General features: G+C 47.8%; 1 protein-coding gene across 6 annotated transcripts in view; it reads left to right on the top strand.

The window, feature by feature from the left end:
• ECE1 (endothelin converting enzyme 1) overlaps positions 1-16,394 on the top strand; it is a 110,823-nt gene that overhangs the window by 64,430 nt on the left and 29,999 nt on the right. For all 6 annotated transcript variants that reach the window (XR_005222717.1, XM_037881002.2, XM_037881001.1 and 3 more), the window contains 2 exons: positions 7,066-7,207; positions 8,048-8,260. Coding sequence is in view for 5 of the 6 variants with exons in the window: in XM_037881002.2 (XP_037736930.1) it covers positions 7,066-7,207; positions 8,048-8,260 (355 nt within the window). In the remaining variant the exon portion in view is untranslated. The remainder of the gene's footprint in view (positions 1-7,065; positions 7,208-8,047; positions 8,261-16,394) is intronic.

Below are 16,394 nucleotides of genomic sequence, written 5' to 3'. Positions count from 1 at the left end.
CTTAACGTGGTTCTTGGGTTTTGTGGTCTGGGAATTTCCTTTTTTTTTATTATTATTATTATTAAAAATGTCATACATTAACACTGAACAGAAAACCAACAGGAGGTCTGCCGTGTGCCATTTCTGATCGACTAACATTACATACTGCCAGCCTTAATAGTTTTTAAATGATAGAACTAAGGGCAGATTCAGCAGTGCACAAAAGCAGTGCTGAGTAGCCAGCACACACTAGCCAGTTTACTGGGGTTTACCCCTGCCTAGCCAGAGCAACATCCCAACCGGAATATACTTGGGAATTTGGTCCTTAATTTGCCAGTGACTGATGGTCGGTGTTAGTGAGGCTGGTGCTATGTGAAGAGGGGTCAGGGCAAGCCCAGTCTCTGGGTCCCATTGGCTTTGTGCTTTAAGGGCTCCTGCTACACTCCTGCCTCAGTTTCCCTGGCAGTGCTGACTCAATTCCCAGTAGATCTGAGGCAGCAGTGCCAGGGGAGCATTTCACACACCTGTGCCCAGTTTAGTGTACTGCCACAATCCTTAAAAGAGCAGTGACAGTAAGGCCAAAATATCTACCAGTAAGAACTCCTGACACATGTCCTGTCACCACACCAGAGAGTCATTACAACCGATAGGGTTTATTGGATGCAAATTAGCTGGAGAGGAAAGGGGGTGATTGGCTCAGTTACTTCTATCACAGTGGCACCACTTAAGCCTGTCTGGAGACTACATAATCAGAAGAATTAGATACAATAGTTAAATAGCTTAATTACAACCTAATTTCTTACAATATAGCCTATGCACAAGGTTTGAATTTAGTTTAATTATATGGAAAGCTTGAAGTGTCTGTGCTAGTCCATTATTGGGACAAAGAAGACTGATGCAGGGCTGGTCTATTCTAGAAAATTAGGTTGACCCAGCGATGTCGCTCAGAGGTGTGAAAAATCCATGCCCCTGAGCAACAGAGTTAAGCTGACCTAAGGCTATGTGTAGACAGTGCTAGATTTACAGAAGAATTCTTCCGTCCACCTAGCTATCGCCTCTTGGAGAGGTGAATTACCTATGCCAGTCCCATAAGAAGCTGTGAGATGCTAAATTTCTTATAGGACTCTGTTTATTTAGCTCTAACTAATTACCAGATTCATTCTGTACTCAGAGTAAGAGCCTATCTACACCTGAAACGCCACAGCACCACAGTTGCAGCGCTTTAGTGTAAAGGACACTGCCTATGCTAACGGGAGGACATCTCCCATCGCTGTAGTTAATCCACCTCCCCGAGAGGCAGTAGCTATGTGGACTGAAAAATTTTCTCTCAACCTAGCGCTGTCTACACCAGAGGTTAGGTCGGCTTAACTATGTTGCTCAGGGGTTTGGATTTTTCACGCCCCTGAGCAATGTAGCTGGGTCAACCTAATTTTGTAGTGTGGACCAGGCCTAAGTGCTCTATGCTGGGGGAGAATACACCGCACAGAGATTGAATTCCTGCTTCAAGTGCAAAACTGTGCTCAACCCTAACGATGGCGTTGCAACAAATGCCTCCATGTTGTATGCATCCTGAAATATTTGAGATAGCAAAGTTCTCAGAGGGACCCTGGGGGAGCCATATTTGCTAGAGGATGCCCTTCTCCTTACTACTAAACTCACCTTGGAGTCTGAGTAGCAGCCATGTTAGTCTGTATCCGCAAAAAGAACAGGAATACTTGTGGCACCTTAGAGACTAACAAATTTATTTGAGCATAAGCTTTCGTGGACTACAGCCCACCTCATTGAATGGAAAATACAGTAGGACGATTTTATATACACAGAGAACATGAAACAATGGGTGTTACCATGCACACTGTAATGAGAGTGGTCCGTTAAGGTGAGCTATTACCAGCAGGAGAGAAAAAAACCCTTTTGTAGTGGTAATCAAGATGGGCCATTTCCAGCAGTTGACAAGAACATGTGAGGAACAGTAGGGGGGAAAAATAAACATGGGGAAATAGTTTTACTTTGTGTAATGACACATCCACTCCCAGTCTTTATTCAAGCCTAATTTAATGGAAGAATCCAATGCACCGCTACAGACTAGGGACCGAATGGCTAGGCAGCAGTTCTGCGGAAAAGGACCTAGGGGTGACAGTGGACGAGAAGCTGGATATGAGTCAGCAGTGTGCCCTTGTTGCCAAGAAGGCCAATGGCATTTTGGGATGTATAAGTAGGGGCATAGCGAGCAGATCGAGGGACGTGATCGTTCCCCTCTATTCGACACTGGTGAGTCCTCATCTGGAGTACTGTGTCCAGTTTTGGGCCCCACACTACAAGAAGGATGTGGATAAATTGGAGAGAGTCCAGCGAAGGGCAACAAAAATGATTAGGGGTCTAGAGCACATGACTTATGAGGAGAGGCTGAGGGAGCTGGGATTGTTTAGTCTACAGAAGAGAAGAATGAGGGGGGATTTGATAGCTGCTTTCAACTACCTGAAAGGGGGTTCCAAAGAGGATGGCTCTAGACTGTTCTCAATGGTAGAAGATGACAGAACGAGGAGTAATGGTCTCAAGTTGCAATGGGGGAGGTTTAGATTGGATATTAGGAAAAACTTTTTCACTAAGAGGGTGGTGAAACACTGGAATGCGTTACCTAGGGAGGTGGTAGAATCTCCTTCCTTAGAGGTTTTTAAGGTCAGGCTTGACAAATCCCTGGCTGGGATGATTTAACTGGGAATTGGTCCTGCTTCGAGCAGGGGGTTGGACTAGATGACCTTCTGGGGTCCCTTCCAACCCTGATATTCTATGATTCTATGATAATGGTGTCCAGTTTGCAAATTAATTCCAATTCAGCAGTCTCTCGTTGGAGTCTGGTTTTGAAGTTTTTTTGTTGAAATATTGCGACTTTTAGGTCTGTAATCGAGTGACCAGAGAGATTGAAGTGTTCTCCGACTGGTTTTTGAATGTTATAATTCTTGACGTCTGATTTGTGTCCATTGATTCTTTTACGTAGAGACTGTCCGGTTTGGCCAATGTACATGGCAGAGGGGCATTGCTGGCACATGATGGCATATATCACATTGGTAGATATGCAGGTGAACGAGCCTCTGATAGTGTGGCTGATGTGATTAGGCCCTATGATGGTGTCCTAATCTTCCTACTGTATTTTCCACTGCATGAATCTGATGAAGTGGGCTGTAGCCCACGAAAGCTTATGCTCAAATAAATTTGTTAGTCTCTAAGGTGCCCCAAGTACTCCTGTTCTTTTCATCTTGGAGTCAAATTTTCAGCTTCCAAAACCTGAGTCAGGACCTCAAGAGTGCTCAGCATTCCCCTGAAGTCAATGGAAGACTTGCCAAATGGGAACAGAGTCAGGTCAGAACTGAACGCTCTTGGGATTCAACCACTAACATGCTTTTTCACCATTTACACTGTCGGCTATTGTTGCATTTTACCCAGCTTGAGCCATGAAGCTTGATTGTTTGGCTTCCCTTTCTGGCTCTTTGTGTCCAGTTTTGGTCCCCCCACTACAGAAGGGATGTGGACAAATTGGAGAGAGTCCAGCGGAGGGCAATGAAAATTGTTAGGGGGCTGGGGCACATGACTTACAAGGAGAGGCTGAGGGAACTGGGGTTATTTAGTGTGCAGAAGAGAAGAATGAGGGGCAGCCTTCAACTACGTGAAGGGGGCTTCCAAAGAGGATGGAGCTAGGCTATTCTCAGTGTTGGCAGATGGCAGAACAAGAAGCAATGGTCTCAACTTGCGGTGGGGGTTGGATATTAGGAAACACTATTTCACTAGGAGGGTGGTGAAGCACTGGAATGGGTGACTTAGGGAGGTGATGGAATCTCCTTCCTTAGAGGTTTTTAAGGCCTGGTTTGACAAAGCCTTGGCTGGGATGATTTAGTTGGTGTTGGTCCTGCTTTGAGCAGGGGGTTGCACTAGATGACCTCCTGAGGTCTCTTCTAACCCTAATTTTCTATGATTCTATTATTCTCCACAAGCACCTCATGCATAGCTAGGGATATCGACCTTTTCTGCAACAACCTTTGTCGTACTTAAGGGGCAAGTCAGAATTGTCATTGAGCCAGTTCCTCTGCAGCTCTCCGTGCTGTGTTAGCAAACCTATGAGGTTGCCTCACAGGATGTAGTCCTCTAGGACTGAGATCTGTTATTTCAATGCCTTGCTTAGGACAGTGACTTCAGACCCAGCTTGTGGGATGGGAAGCGTAATCTGTAACCCATTCCTGCTCTCACAAATGCAGTGTGTTGTCGCTTGGTCTAGTGCTAAAGCAAAAGTCCCATTGGTCAGGAGCCAGGTGGCCGTAGCTGGAGCAAACAGACAACTTGGCAATAAACCTCCCTACTCAAAACCATCAACAGTCTTGTTGCTCTGAGTCCAGCATGGACTGGGTCAGTTCCAAGGGAATGCCATTCTCTTCTCCCCTGCCTGCCTCCCTCCCTCCGTTCATATTGAGGCCTTGCCTTTCCTCCGGCGGGTCAGGACAGTCTGTCTCAGACTCACTGAGTGGTCAACAGGCTTGATTCAGACCGACAAGCCCAAGGAGAGCCAGGTGTTTGGCAGCCTGCAGTCTGCAGGGCTGTAATACAGGGGTCTGATTCCCATGGTTGGGCTGGGTGTAAGGTGGCTGGTGGTGACATGCAGGAGTCAGACTAGATGATGTGGTGGTTCCTTCTGACCTTAAACACTGAAGACTCAGCCTTCCCTTCCCCAGGGAAAGCCCCTTTCCTCCCCGCTGGGCTGCAGTCCTCAGGTCTTGCAAACACTGCTCCTTCAACGGCCAGAGGAAACGGGTCCTCTCTGTGTCAGAGCAGCTATTCCCTCACCTGTATTTCCTGTTGCCTCCTGATGGTTTCTGCAGCTGGAGGGTGCTGCCAGAGTTGCCACCTTGGGTAGATGTTGCAGGGCAGGGCAAATGTTAAGCCCACTAGACAGTATTTCACTGCCCTAGGTGCTTCCCACCCCAGACTGTCTGGAGGGGTGCCAGCTGGCATAGTGATGGTGCAGTGGCTACTGGCATGGAGAGGCAGGGCCTTAGAGGAGCAGATTTCCCACACCCAAGCTGGGCCAGAGTTGTGCAGGTGTGGCAATTCTCAGCTGCTGGAGGAGAGGCAGGGGCGACTCTTAAAGAGGCAAACCACCTGAAACTGGGCTTTAGGAGCAGATGGACCAGAGCCTCACTGATGTGGCTGTTTGAGGGGTGGCCAATCCAAGGGGAGCCCCAAAGAATAAGCCTATATTTCCCCCAACACAGTCATGCATAGGAAATGACAGCCCAAGACAATTACTCTCAGTACCTGTTTTAGATGCCTCTATGGCCTCTGTTACCACAGCATCTGTGCATCTCGCCACCTTTTATTTATCCTCCCACACCTGTGTGGGCAGGACTATTATCCCCACTGTACAGATGGGAAATGGAGGCACAGAGAGACTAAGGGCACGTCTACACCAAAAAAAAAAGGTATGTTGTTAACTCGGGTTAGCCAGCTCAGGTTAAAATAGCAGTGAAGATGCAGCATCTCTGCTTTTAATGTGTGTTAGCAGCTCCAGTTAAAACCTATAGGGCAGCCTGAGATCGAACTCCAGCTGCCAAGTTGGTGTGTATTTTAACCCCAGTTAGCTCATCTGAGTTAAGAGGTCACCTTTGCATGTAGTGTAGACATGCCCTGGCCTAAATGATTTAGCCAAGGTGACACAGAAAGCCTGTGACAAAACAGGGAGTTGAACCTGCCCCCCCCCCCCACGGCCAGCACTCTAATCGCTGGATCATCCTTCCCCTCTGGGATAGGTGGTACTGTCAAGAAAATCAACAGGGGATTTTTTAAAAAAAACTCTGTTCCACAGTTAAGCTCGGTGGGTCAGCTCCTCAGCTGGCGTACGTTAGCAGAGCTGTAGTGATCCCTATGGCGCTACCCCTATGCCCACCAGCAGAGCTCAGTCCCGGGCAGGCTACATGGAAATAGTTTGCATTGGTGTGAAATCAAAACCCTGGATTTACTCACTCTGGATATTTTTTTGCAAATGTGTTAAGCAGTAGGAATTGAACCCATGTCTTGAGCATCAGGCCACTAGATCAACCTTCGCCCTGGACTAGGGGTGACAACAGAAGAAGTACTATAGGGAACAGTACTGCCTGGGAACACTGTTGCCCTAATAGGTCTCTTCCATCTCTGGGCTCCAGGATTTTTTATTCAATGTTGCAGCACCATAAATACCCTGTCCCTATAGTCTTATGTGGCCCACATTAGGATAAAGCCTTCCATTGCATTGAAGTAAAGGGATTTGCCTAATCAGTTACTCATGAACCAGCAGGGAGCTCTGCAAAGCCATCCTGTGCATCCTATTCTCCAGTGTTTCCTTTATCTGACTTCCAGTCAAATGGAAATGTTTAGGTAACAGCATGGAGGTAACAAAACACACAAGTGCATCCATCTCTGGCTTGGAGCACCTGCTGGGCAAGGGAGCTGGGCCTGAAGTTTCCAAGTGCCAGCCAAGCTCCTCCTCACCCTGCTGATGAAAACTACCCAAACACATGTCTGACTGGGAACAGGTGATGATGGCTCTAGACTTGCCAAGGTCTTGAAATATTCCAATTTCCAGTGTTCTGGGTGCATTTCCTCTGATTGTGCCTCCCTTCCTGTTAGGATTTCTGGTTAGTACAGAGTTCTTTCGAGTTCCTAAGCTTTACATGGGCTCTTCCCCCTCCTTCTATCAACACTCCCCAAAGAATCTGGAGCTTTGCTGACCTGCTAGTGACTTGTTCATAGCAATCTCAGGGCAGCATTGTCTGCATGTAGCACAGCTCCTGTGGCATTAGAAATAAGCGATGAGTTTTCAGACTATTTTAAATAAACTACCCCAGTTACCTTCCATCACTGGCATGTCTTCTGGGAGGGGGGGAAGGGGGCAGAATCTGAACAGTATCACTTAAAATACAATTCTATAGAAACAGAAAAATATGAGGGGGGACGTTTTGCTTGGTAGCCCCAGTTCAAGGGATATTGACCTCGTGGGAAGGTGTAGACATTCCTGTCATCGGTGTGGGAGAGTAATTGGACTGATTCTTCCTTTTCCCTTCCTAGGTAAATTTCCGTGGCTCTGGGAACAGCAGGAATTGCTGGACAGAACGCACTCACATTGAGAAGCGTCTCCTGGTCCTGATCGTGGTTCTAGCACTCAGCCTCTTGGCCTGTGTCCTAGCCCTGGGATTCCAGTACCGAGATAGTAAGTCCTTCGTTTGCATGGGATCTATGTATGGTAGCTGTAGGGTGACTGTGTGAAGAGCACTGACGGCAGCTGCTACAGAAGTGAGCCAGGGGTTACAGCTGAGCTCCTCATGGGCAGGTCAGATCACAAAATCCATTGCAACAATCGGCATCCTTGCTATAAGACTCAGAGGCCTCGGGTTTGAAATGGGGATGAAGGCTAAACCACCTTCCCCTGCAGCAAGGGCCTTTCTGGGGTAGGGCTGAGAGATGCTGACAAATATGGCTGGAAGGAGGATTCTGTTCTCTGGGGCATCAGGCAACTCTTTGACTAGCACTGCACTCCTCTGGGTGGGACAGAGGGAAATAGAGGCTGCTTTGCAGACCTAGTTCAAGATGTGTAAAGACCTTGTGAACTCTTCCCCCCATGTGAATTTAGGGTCAACATTCCTCTGGCTCTAGTCAGCCAGATTGTCCCTGGCATTGGTGGGAAGTGGCACCATGGTAAAATAAGAGGGACTTTAAGCCCTGTCATCCTGCATTGTTGCCCCTTCAGTGAGCTGCTGTACGATAGTTTGGGAGCCCCGACTCCTTTTTTTTAAGGGATCTGAGACCCTAACTAAAGGAGGGAGGAAATGAGGAATGAGACTCACTTGCCAAGAGAAGTAGCCAAAAGGTCCAGTTGTACATGTGCCCAGACACCGGAAGTGTCTTGTCCCATTGGGTTTGTCTCAGACTCTGCCCCACCTTGATGCCGAAACCTTCCCAGCAAACTCTGTTTTCGGCCCAAGGCAGCAGGACAAACTTCGGATGCCTTCAGGGTGACTTGTGGTCTGATGTTCTGCCCCTTCCCTTCCAGGGCCGTCCAAGTCGTGTCTGACGGAAGCCTGCATCTCCGTGACCAGCTCCATCCTGAGCTCTCTGGACCGGACAGTGAGCCCCTGCGAGGATTTCTTCAAATATGCCTGTGGTGGGTGGATGAAGGGAAACCCCGTTCCCGATGGCCACTCGCGCTGGGGCACCTTCAACAACCTCTGGGAGCACAACCAGGCCATCATGAAGCACCTTCTAGGTGAGTGTCTGTCTTCTTATGTACCACCCGTGAGGCAAGGTGGCCATTCACAAGCAGAAGCGGAAAAGCAGCAGGAATCCAGGGACTGGGGAGATGCCCCTTGGCTGATCCTTCCTTGTGACTCTGGGGGTGCTGACTTGCCATCTCCATGAACCTGGATAGGCTGGTCCCAATAAAGATCCTACTCCTTCTGAGAGAGGTGAAGGTTACAACATTGCCTCAAGAGAACTGTAGTATCTGGGTAGTGCTCTCCCATGCTGTAAGATGGGCCAGGAACCAAGCAAGCGCTGCCAAACAATCTCTTCCCACCTCTCGAAAGTGCATGCTCTGCAGCTGGGTGGGAACAGCCCTGCAGCATCATTTCCCAGTGCTAACTTTGCCAGAAGCAAACTCTGCCTTGCATTCAAATGGCTCCTGGATCTTTTACTTCCAAAAAGTGGGGGGGTTAGGGGAGGATGATTGCGATGCTATCTGCCAGTTGACAAGAGGGCAGTGGCTTGGGTTTTTGCTCCTGCTGGGTTTCCACAATAATTAAGGACATTAGTAGGAGCATTGCCAGCAGATCGAGGGAAGTGATTATTCCCCTCTATTCAGCACTGGTGAGGCCATACCTGGAGTATGGTGTCCAGTTTTGGTCCCCCCCACTACAGAAGAGATGTGGGCAAATTGAAGAGAGTCCAGCAGAGGGCAACAAAAATTATTAGGGGTCTGGGGCACATGACTTACGAGGAGAGGCTGAGGGAACTGTGGTTATTTAGTCTGCAGAAGAGAAGAGTGAGGGGGGATTTGATAGCAGTCTTCAACCACCTGAAGGGGGGTTCCAAAGAGGATGGAGCTCGGCTGTTCTCAGTGGTGGCAGATGATAGAACAAGGAGCAGTGGTCTCAAGTTGCAGTGGGGGAGGTTTAGGTTGGATATTAGGAAACACTATTTCACTAGAAGGGTGGCGAAGCACTGGAATGGGTTACCTAGGGAGGTGGTAGAATCTCCATCCTTAGAGGTTTTTAAGGCCCGGCTTGACAGAGCCCTCCTGATATGGTTTAGTTGGTGTTGGTCCTGCTGTGAGCAGGGGATTGGACTAGATGACTTCCTGAAGTCTCCTCCAATCCTAATATTCTATGATTTGGTCACAGAGGTCACGGAGTCCATGACTTTAACAGATGTCCGTGAGTTCTTCAGTCTCAGCCCCAGGCAGTGGGGCTCAGGGAGGGAGCACCACCTCCGCCCCCCGACTCACCTCGGCGGGCCATCTCACCTGGAGGTCAGTCAGTGTCAATGCCTCCACGCTCAGCGGAGATTTTTGGTTGCTGTGATCATACCCTGATTTTTGTACATTTTTACCATGGCTGATCAGTGAATTTTGCCTAATTTTACCATGACGAAAGCTTATCCAGAATAATGATAAAAGTAGCCCCTGTTCAAAGAACTAGGTGCCCTGACACATAACAAAATTAAAATTGACCAGCAGTATACTGTCTTCCCCCTGACACCGAGACCCAAGAGATCTGAATCTTTTAGAAAATACACAGCTTCCTCCCCCCTACCCCCACCCCCCACAGATCTAACCCCACCCAGCACAGAAGTTTGCAACATGTCCCAAGGTTGCTGGAGGCATAGATATAGTATAGATGCACTGTGCAGCATGCCCTGAAGATCCAAATATCCGAGCTATTTCAGACCTGCGGACCCCTCACTAAGAAAGCTCAACTGCCAGCCCTCACTCTTTTAAACTAAGTGGATCCAGCATGAGTGGCTTTGCACACTGCAGCGCTGAGGATATAGTGTGACGAGAGAGATTGCCCTTACTGAGTAGAAAAGTCCTGTCTGTTGTGAACCTGGGTGAGTGAGACAAGTTGCCCAAAGAGAGAGATGGGAGTGTCTCTGGGGAACTGAGAGTCCTGTGCTGGGGGAAGAAACTCTGAAGCAGTGGGGGTGCCAATCTGCAGGGGAGCATCCTCCAGCCCCCTGATGGGAGTGTTGAAGAGCAAGGGGCTATGGAGGATCCCATAAAACATGGCGCTCCCCCTGTGCAGCTCTCTGTAATTCTGCCAGGGCTTTGTCCTCTGATTTAACCCTTGGAACTCGGGCACCTCCCTGTCTGCACACTAAGGGAGTGCTCGCCACGTGCTGTGTGCCAGCAGCCTCCAGAGGGGTTAGCCTCTCTCCGGTGCCAGCTCCAGCCAGGGCAGGATGTGATCCAACAGCTCAGATGTGGCGTCTGTGGTCTCAGCCAGGAAACCAGATCTTTCCAGTATTTATTTTTCTTTACGCCCCCAGGATTTTTGTCTTTCGTGTTCATTGCTTTGTCTAGGATAGAGGAGAGTTTGCAGAGTGAGTTTGAGGCCCCGCCCCCTCACTGCGGAGAGAGCCTCTTTGTTTCATTAACCAAGGCGGGAGCCAAATGTGGAATTGCCAACTTGTTTTGAGGGGAATAACAATCCAGGCCAGGATCTTCAGTCCTTGATTCCAGACACTCCTGGCTAAGGAAGCCCCTTGGTATCTGGCCAGGACGGAGTTCATTGTCTCTTACCCGAAGCAGTGTTGAAATTCAGCGGCCCGGTAGGAAGCCCACTCTCCGTTAGCCTGAGCTCCTGTTGTGGGGCATTCTAGGGCTCCTCTCTGGATTCCAGGCCTAGCTTGTGCTCTCACACACACACACACACACACACGAGTCCAGTGTTTGATGGGTTTGCCCCAGCTGACCAGCCACAAACCCATTTTCATGTGGGCACATAGGTGGGGTGTGAGGCCTGCAGTTCTGAGACACAGCTGTGGTTCTGCCCCACTTCAGGTCCCACATTCAGCTCTAGCAGGCAACTTTACTACACAGTGATACAGACTCAGTTTTGCTGGGGTAGCTGACAAGGTAGCAACGGCTGCAGGGCCCTCATGACTGAGACACTTGCTCCTTGGACATCTAGGAAAATCACTACCTCTGGACTTTCCCTCCCTCAATCATTATTTGCAAACCCTAATATCAAACCGTGTTTTGCTTATTGAGCTAGTCTGAGACAGGACCTGCCCCCAGCACAGGCTAGTCATTAGAATCACTAGAATACCAGGGTTGGAAGGCACCTCAGGAGGTCATCTAGTCCAACCCCCTGCTCAAAGCAGGACCAATCCCCAATTTTTGCCCCAAATCCCAAATGGCCCCCTCAAGGATTGAACTCACAACCCTGGGTTTAACAGGCCAATGCTCAAACCACTGAGCTATCCCTCTCCCGTAGTCAAGTATCCTGGATTGAACTCCCAGCATATAAAACTAGAGCCTCTTCAGGCTAACGCCCAGTGCTCACTATGGCTGATGCTGGTGCAGGTTCAGAGGGGAGGCTGCTTGTGTCTCCCCTATACAGGATTTGGGGACACGTCATGTGGCCCTGGGGCTGCCCCAACTTGTGCCGCTACTTCAATACCCCATGCAGCTTTCTTTGTAGGAGCATAGAACGACAGGGCACAAATCCACTGTGGCTATCTCCCCTTTCCTCTGGCCACTTGCATCCTACTTTGGCTTGCCCCAGCACATCTCCTGCAGAGAAGGTGCTGTCGGTGTCAGGAGTAGGAGTTCTCCTGTGCTCAGTTGGGAGTTACTCCTGTCCTACAGCCCTTTTTGCAACAGCCTCACTCGCTCCACCAGTCCACAGAGGTGGCTTGGAGAATGGAGGAGAATTGCTGCCAGGTTTTTGGCTGGGGAAAGGGCCCCTCTTACATGTCTCAGCAGACTGAGAATGATAACTCTGCCTTCCTCCTGGGACCTCCAGCCTAGCATGGATCCTGCAGACATGGTCACAAGGTCCACATTATAGTAGAGGAACTTTTATCACTTGCAGCAGCAAACCCAGAAGTGGTCTTGCTCAAATGTTCTCTCCTCCTGCTCTAAAACTCCCTGCAAGCTTCCCCAGAGTGACTCACTAGCCGGTTTGACCAAGAGCAGAATCTTGACCCCATTAATAAAGTGGGTAGTGGACAGGAAAGAGTAATTCTTGCTTCCCTGTAGCCCTCATTTCTCTGATTCTGGAACAGAGTGGGCTTTGCAGCATCCCCCTCTTTCTATGATGAAATCTTCTTGCCCAAGGATAGGGATAACTTGCAGTGAGAGGGAGATGGGGAATTCCTAAGGGAAATGCAGAGAGGAAGGTTAGGTGGGGACAGGGGATGTTATAATAAACGACTAAACAAGCACAAAATCTCAGCGGTGAGCTGCACAAGCTTAGCCTAGCCAGCCCCGTGAATTAATGGGTGGGTTAATGCAGTGGCTCTTAACCTTTCCAGTCTATTGTACCCGTTTCAGGAGTCTGCTTTGTCTTGCATACCCCAAGTTTCACCTCACTTAAAAACTACTTGTTTAAAAATCAGACATAAAATACAAAAGTGTCTCAGTACACTATTACTGACAAATTGCTGACTTTCTCATTTTTACCATATAATTATCAAATAAATCAGTTGGAGTATGACTATTATACCTGTATTTCAGTGTATAGTACATAGAGCAGTATAAACAAGTCACTGTCTGTGTGACATTTTAGTTTTTCCTGACTTCCCTAGTGGTTTTTACATATCCTGTTGTAAAACTAGGCAGATATCTAGTTGAGTTTATGTACCCCCTGGAAGGGTTCTGCGTACCCCAGGGATACGTATATCCCTGGTTGAGAACCACTGGGTTAATGAGTGCAAACCGCAGCGACTGTATGCAAGAAACACATGTCCCTGCTGAGGCAGTACAATTGGCTCAAGGAGAGAAGAGGTTCATCTCTGTTGCCCCCTGGTGACAGCAAAGCTGGCATTTGTCCCAAAGAATGACCCCCATTCTAGGCTCCCATCATAGAATTGTAGAACTGGAAGGGACCTTGAGAGGTCATCTGGTCCAGTGCCCTGCCTCATGGCAGGACTAAGTATTATCTAGACCATCCCTGACAGGTGTTTGTCCAGCCTGCTCTTAAAAATCTCCAGATTCCAGAACCTCCCTGGGCAATTTACTCCAGTGCTTAACCACCCTGACAGTTTTTCCTAATGTCTAACCAATCATGAGGTTACATTTGCAACCAGGCCCTATTGGGGCTGGGGGGTGGGGGATATGGAGTGCTGGCTTTTGGTGGCATGTATCCACATAGTGTGGCTCTACCTGGCATGAACCTGGGCTGGCTTAAAGGTCCCACCAGCAGAGAAAGTCAAGCCTTTGTGACTGCCCATGACTTTGCTGTTGATTTCTAATCTGTACAACTCCTCCTTGCCAGGTGCAGCTTTCTGAGCCAAGGGGTTGTGCTAAGAGTAAGGCTGCCAAAGAAAAACAGGGAAGTGACTTTCAACCAGACACGAGAGAGCTACCTGCAGCTGGGTGCTGATGGCTTCCATGGGCTTTATCATAGATCCATGCTGATCTCTGCGTGCTCTCAGCATGTGAAAGGAGAAGTGGGGAAATTGCATCTGTACAGCTGCAGCCCTCAGGGCAGCGTTTGTGCAGACTTTGAGCAAACAAATGGGTCCTTAGCAGTGCTATTGACTCAAAGAACCAGGCTGGTTCTGACAATAATTATCTGTAGGAGGATAGTGAGGAAGTTCTTGCTTCATTGGAGAGGTGTGGTACAGGTCTGTGTTCCTCTCGTCTCTGATCCATTGCAGACTGCAGGGTACATTTTGCGCTTAGTGTCAGGGTCACAGTGGATATGCCACATACCAAGTGGACTGAAAAGGGATATAGCATCAAGCAGAGCAGTTCTGCATGGGATTGTTTTTTTAATTTAAAGGGACCTGAGATAGTAAAAACATGCAGGCAGGTTCCAGGTTGCATCTGGGGTTTGTGTAATCACTGCAGATCTCTAATTTAAAACAAAATTCAGTTACACCACAGAGCAAAACATTAGTTATAACATTTCAGGGCGGTTGCAGCCATCGGAGAAATCCGACCTGCTAATGTTAAATGAAACCGTCAGTGCTAATAACAAACACATGTGCTGGAAACAAGACTCCCATTGCTGTCCCAGAACTGCTGCCCTAGACCTACACAGTCGGTGTTCCATAGCTTCTGGGGGCTTGGCAAGAAATGCCCCCCAGATCACAAACTGTTATGACTGGGACCATCGGGGTGGCTTGAGGGTAAATTTTAGGTAGCAAGGAAACCAGTTCAGAATAGGCAGCAGGAAGGCAGAGCTAGCTTGGGAACCTAATTGTCAGTCTTCTGTCACTGGGATTAGCCACTAAGAAATCCATCCCAGCTGAGGCTACTGGCCAAGCCTGGTGCCTACAGGGGGCAGGTGCTGCACAGCTCAAACGAGCACCTCAAAGTTTAGCTAGGTTGCGGAAGGCAACTCCTTCCCAAAGAGGGACGGTAGGAGCATGGGGTTACTCCATTCCCACAGAGTTCCAGCAATCCACAGCAGTTTATTCTATTTGGTTTTATTTTTGTTGTATCCATACATACAAACCCACTCATTCCATGACTGTTACAGGCTGTGGCAGGCACAAAGCCATGTGAGTTCTTCTCTGCTGGATAGAGCCCTAAGAATATATAGAATGTAGCCACAATTCATCTTAGATGGGATGCATTTATTAGATACATTTTACATAATCAAGCTTCTACCCAGCATGGGTTCCAGCTTGATCTCTAAAAAAAAAAGGAGTACTTGTGGCACCTTAGAGACTAACCAGTTTATTTGAGCATGAGCTTTCGTGAGCTACAGCTCACTTCATCGGATGAAGTTGCATCCGATGAAGTGAGCTGTAGCTCACGAAAGCTCATGCTCAGATAAATTGGTTAGTCTCTAAGGTGCCACAAGTACTCCTTTTCTTTTTGCGAATACAGACTAACACTGCTGTTACTCTGGAGCTTGATCTCTGTTATTTACCACTGCCTTTTGCTCCCTGTTTGAAACATTTTGCATCACACAGAGCCATCTAGTGACTGAATCATACATTGCAAGTAAACATAGCCTTACAGGGTGAGGATTCTGTTATTATAGTTGTTAATCATTATTCTTATTTATATTTTTCATAAATATAAAGGGAAGGGTAACCACCTTTCTGCATACAGTGCTATAAAATCCCTCCTGGCCAGAGGCAAAGTCCTTTTACCTGTAAAGGGTTAAGAAGCTAAGATAACCTCGCTGGCACCTGACCAAAATGACCAATGAGGAGACAAGATACTTTAAAATCTGGAGCGGGGTAGGGGGGAACCAAAGAGTCTGTCCATGTGTGATGCTTTTGCTGGGAACAGAAAAGGAATGGAGTCTTAGAACTTAGTAAGTAATCTAGTTAGATATGCATTAGATTTCTGTTTTGTTTAAATGGCTGGTAAATAAGCTGTGCTGAATGGAATATATATTCCTGTTTTTGTGTCTTTTTGTAACTTAAGGTTTTGCCTAGAGGGCTTCTCTATGTTTTGAATCTGATTATTCTGTAAGGTGTTTACCATCCTGATTACAGAGGTGATTCTTTTACCTTTTCTTTAATTAAAATTCTTCTGTTAAGAACCTGATTGCTTTTTCATTGTTCTTAAGATCCAAGGGTTTGGGTCTGTGTTCACCTATACAAATTGGTGAGCATTTTTATCAAGCCTTCCCCAGGAAAGGGGGTGTTAGGGCTTGGGGGATTTTGCGGGGAAAGACGTCTCCAGGTGGGCCCTTTCCCTGTTCTTTGTGTAACACTTTGGTGGTGGCAGCATAAGGTCCAAGGACAAAAGGTAAAAGTTTGTACCTTGGGGAAATTTTAACCTAAGCTGGTAAGAATAAGCTTAGGGGGTCTTTCATGGAGGTCCCCACATCTGTACCCTAGAGTTCAGAGTGGGGAAGGAACCTTGACAGTATTGCTCTACAGCCTTCTTGTTCTCACTATCTTTATTTTCTAGATTAGTTCTTAAACTAAATGCTTCACTTAATTACAACACAAAAAAATCTCCTCTTTGCCTGAAAGGAGGGCTAGGGGGCATTTAAATCATTTACATTCTCCGTTGTTCATATCCTTTTTGATACATTTTCTCCCCCACCCCTAACTGTCCTCATTGCTGATTGTCTGTCCTACTATAGGAAGGGTGGGTGTGAGGCAATTTCTAAAAGAATTTGAAGCTAAATGGACTCTGTCTTACATCAGCCTTTCTTGTGGGCTGCCTGCACTATGGCCAGTGGAGTTATTTTCATAGATTTCAG

The sequence above is a fragment of the Chelonia mydas genome, chromosome 18 (assembly GCF_015237465.2).
Source record: "Chelonia mydas isolate rCheMyd1 chromosome 18, rCheMyd1.pri.v2, whole genome shotgun sequence".
NCBI lineage: Eukaryota > Metazoa > Chordata > Testudines > Cheloniidae > Chelonia > Chelonia mydas.
Note: the sequence above shows the minus strand (reverse complement) of the source record. Positions and strands in the feature narration are given on the sequence as shown.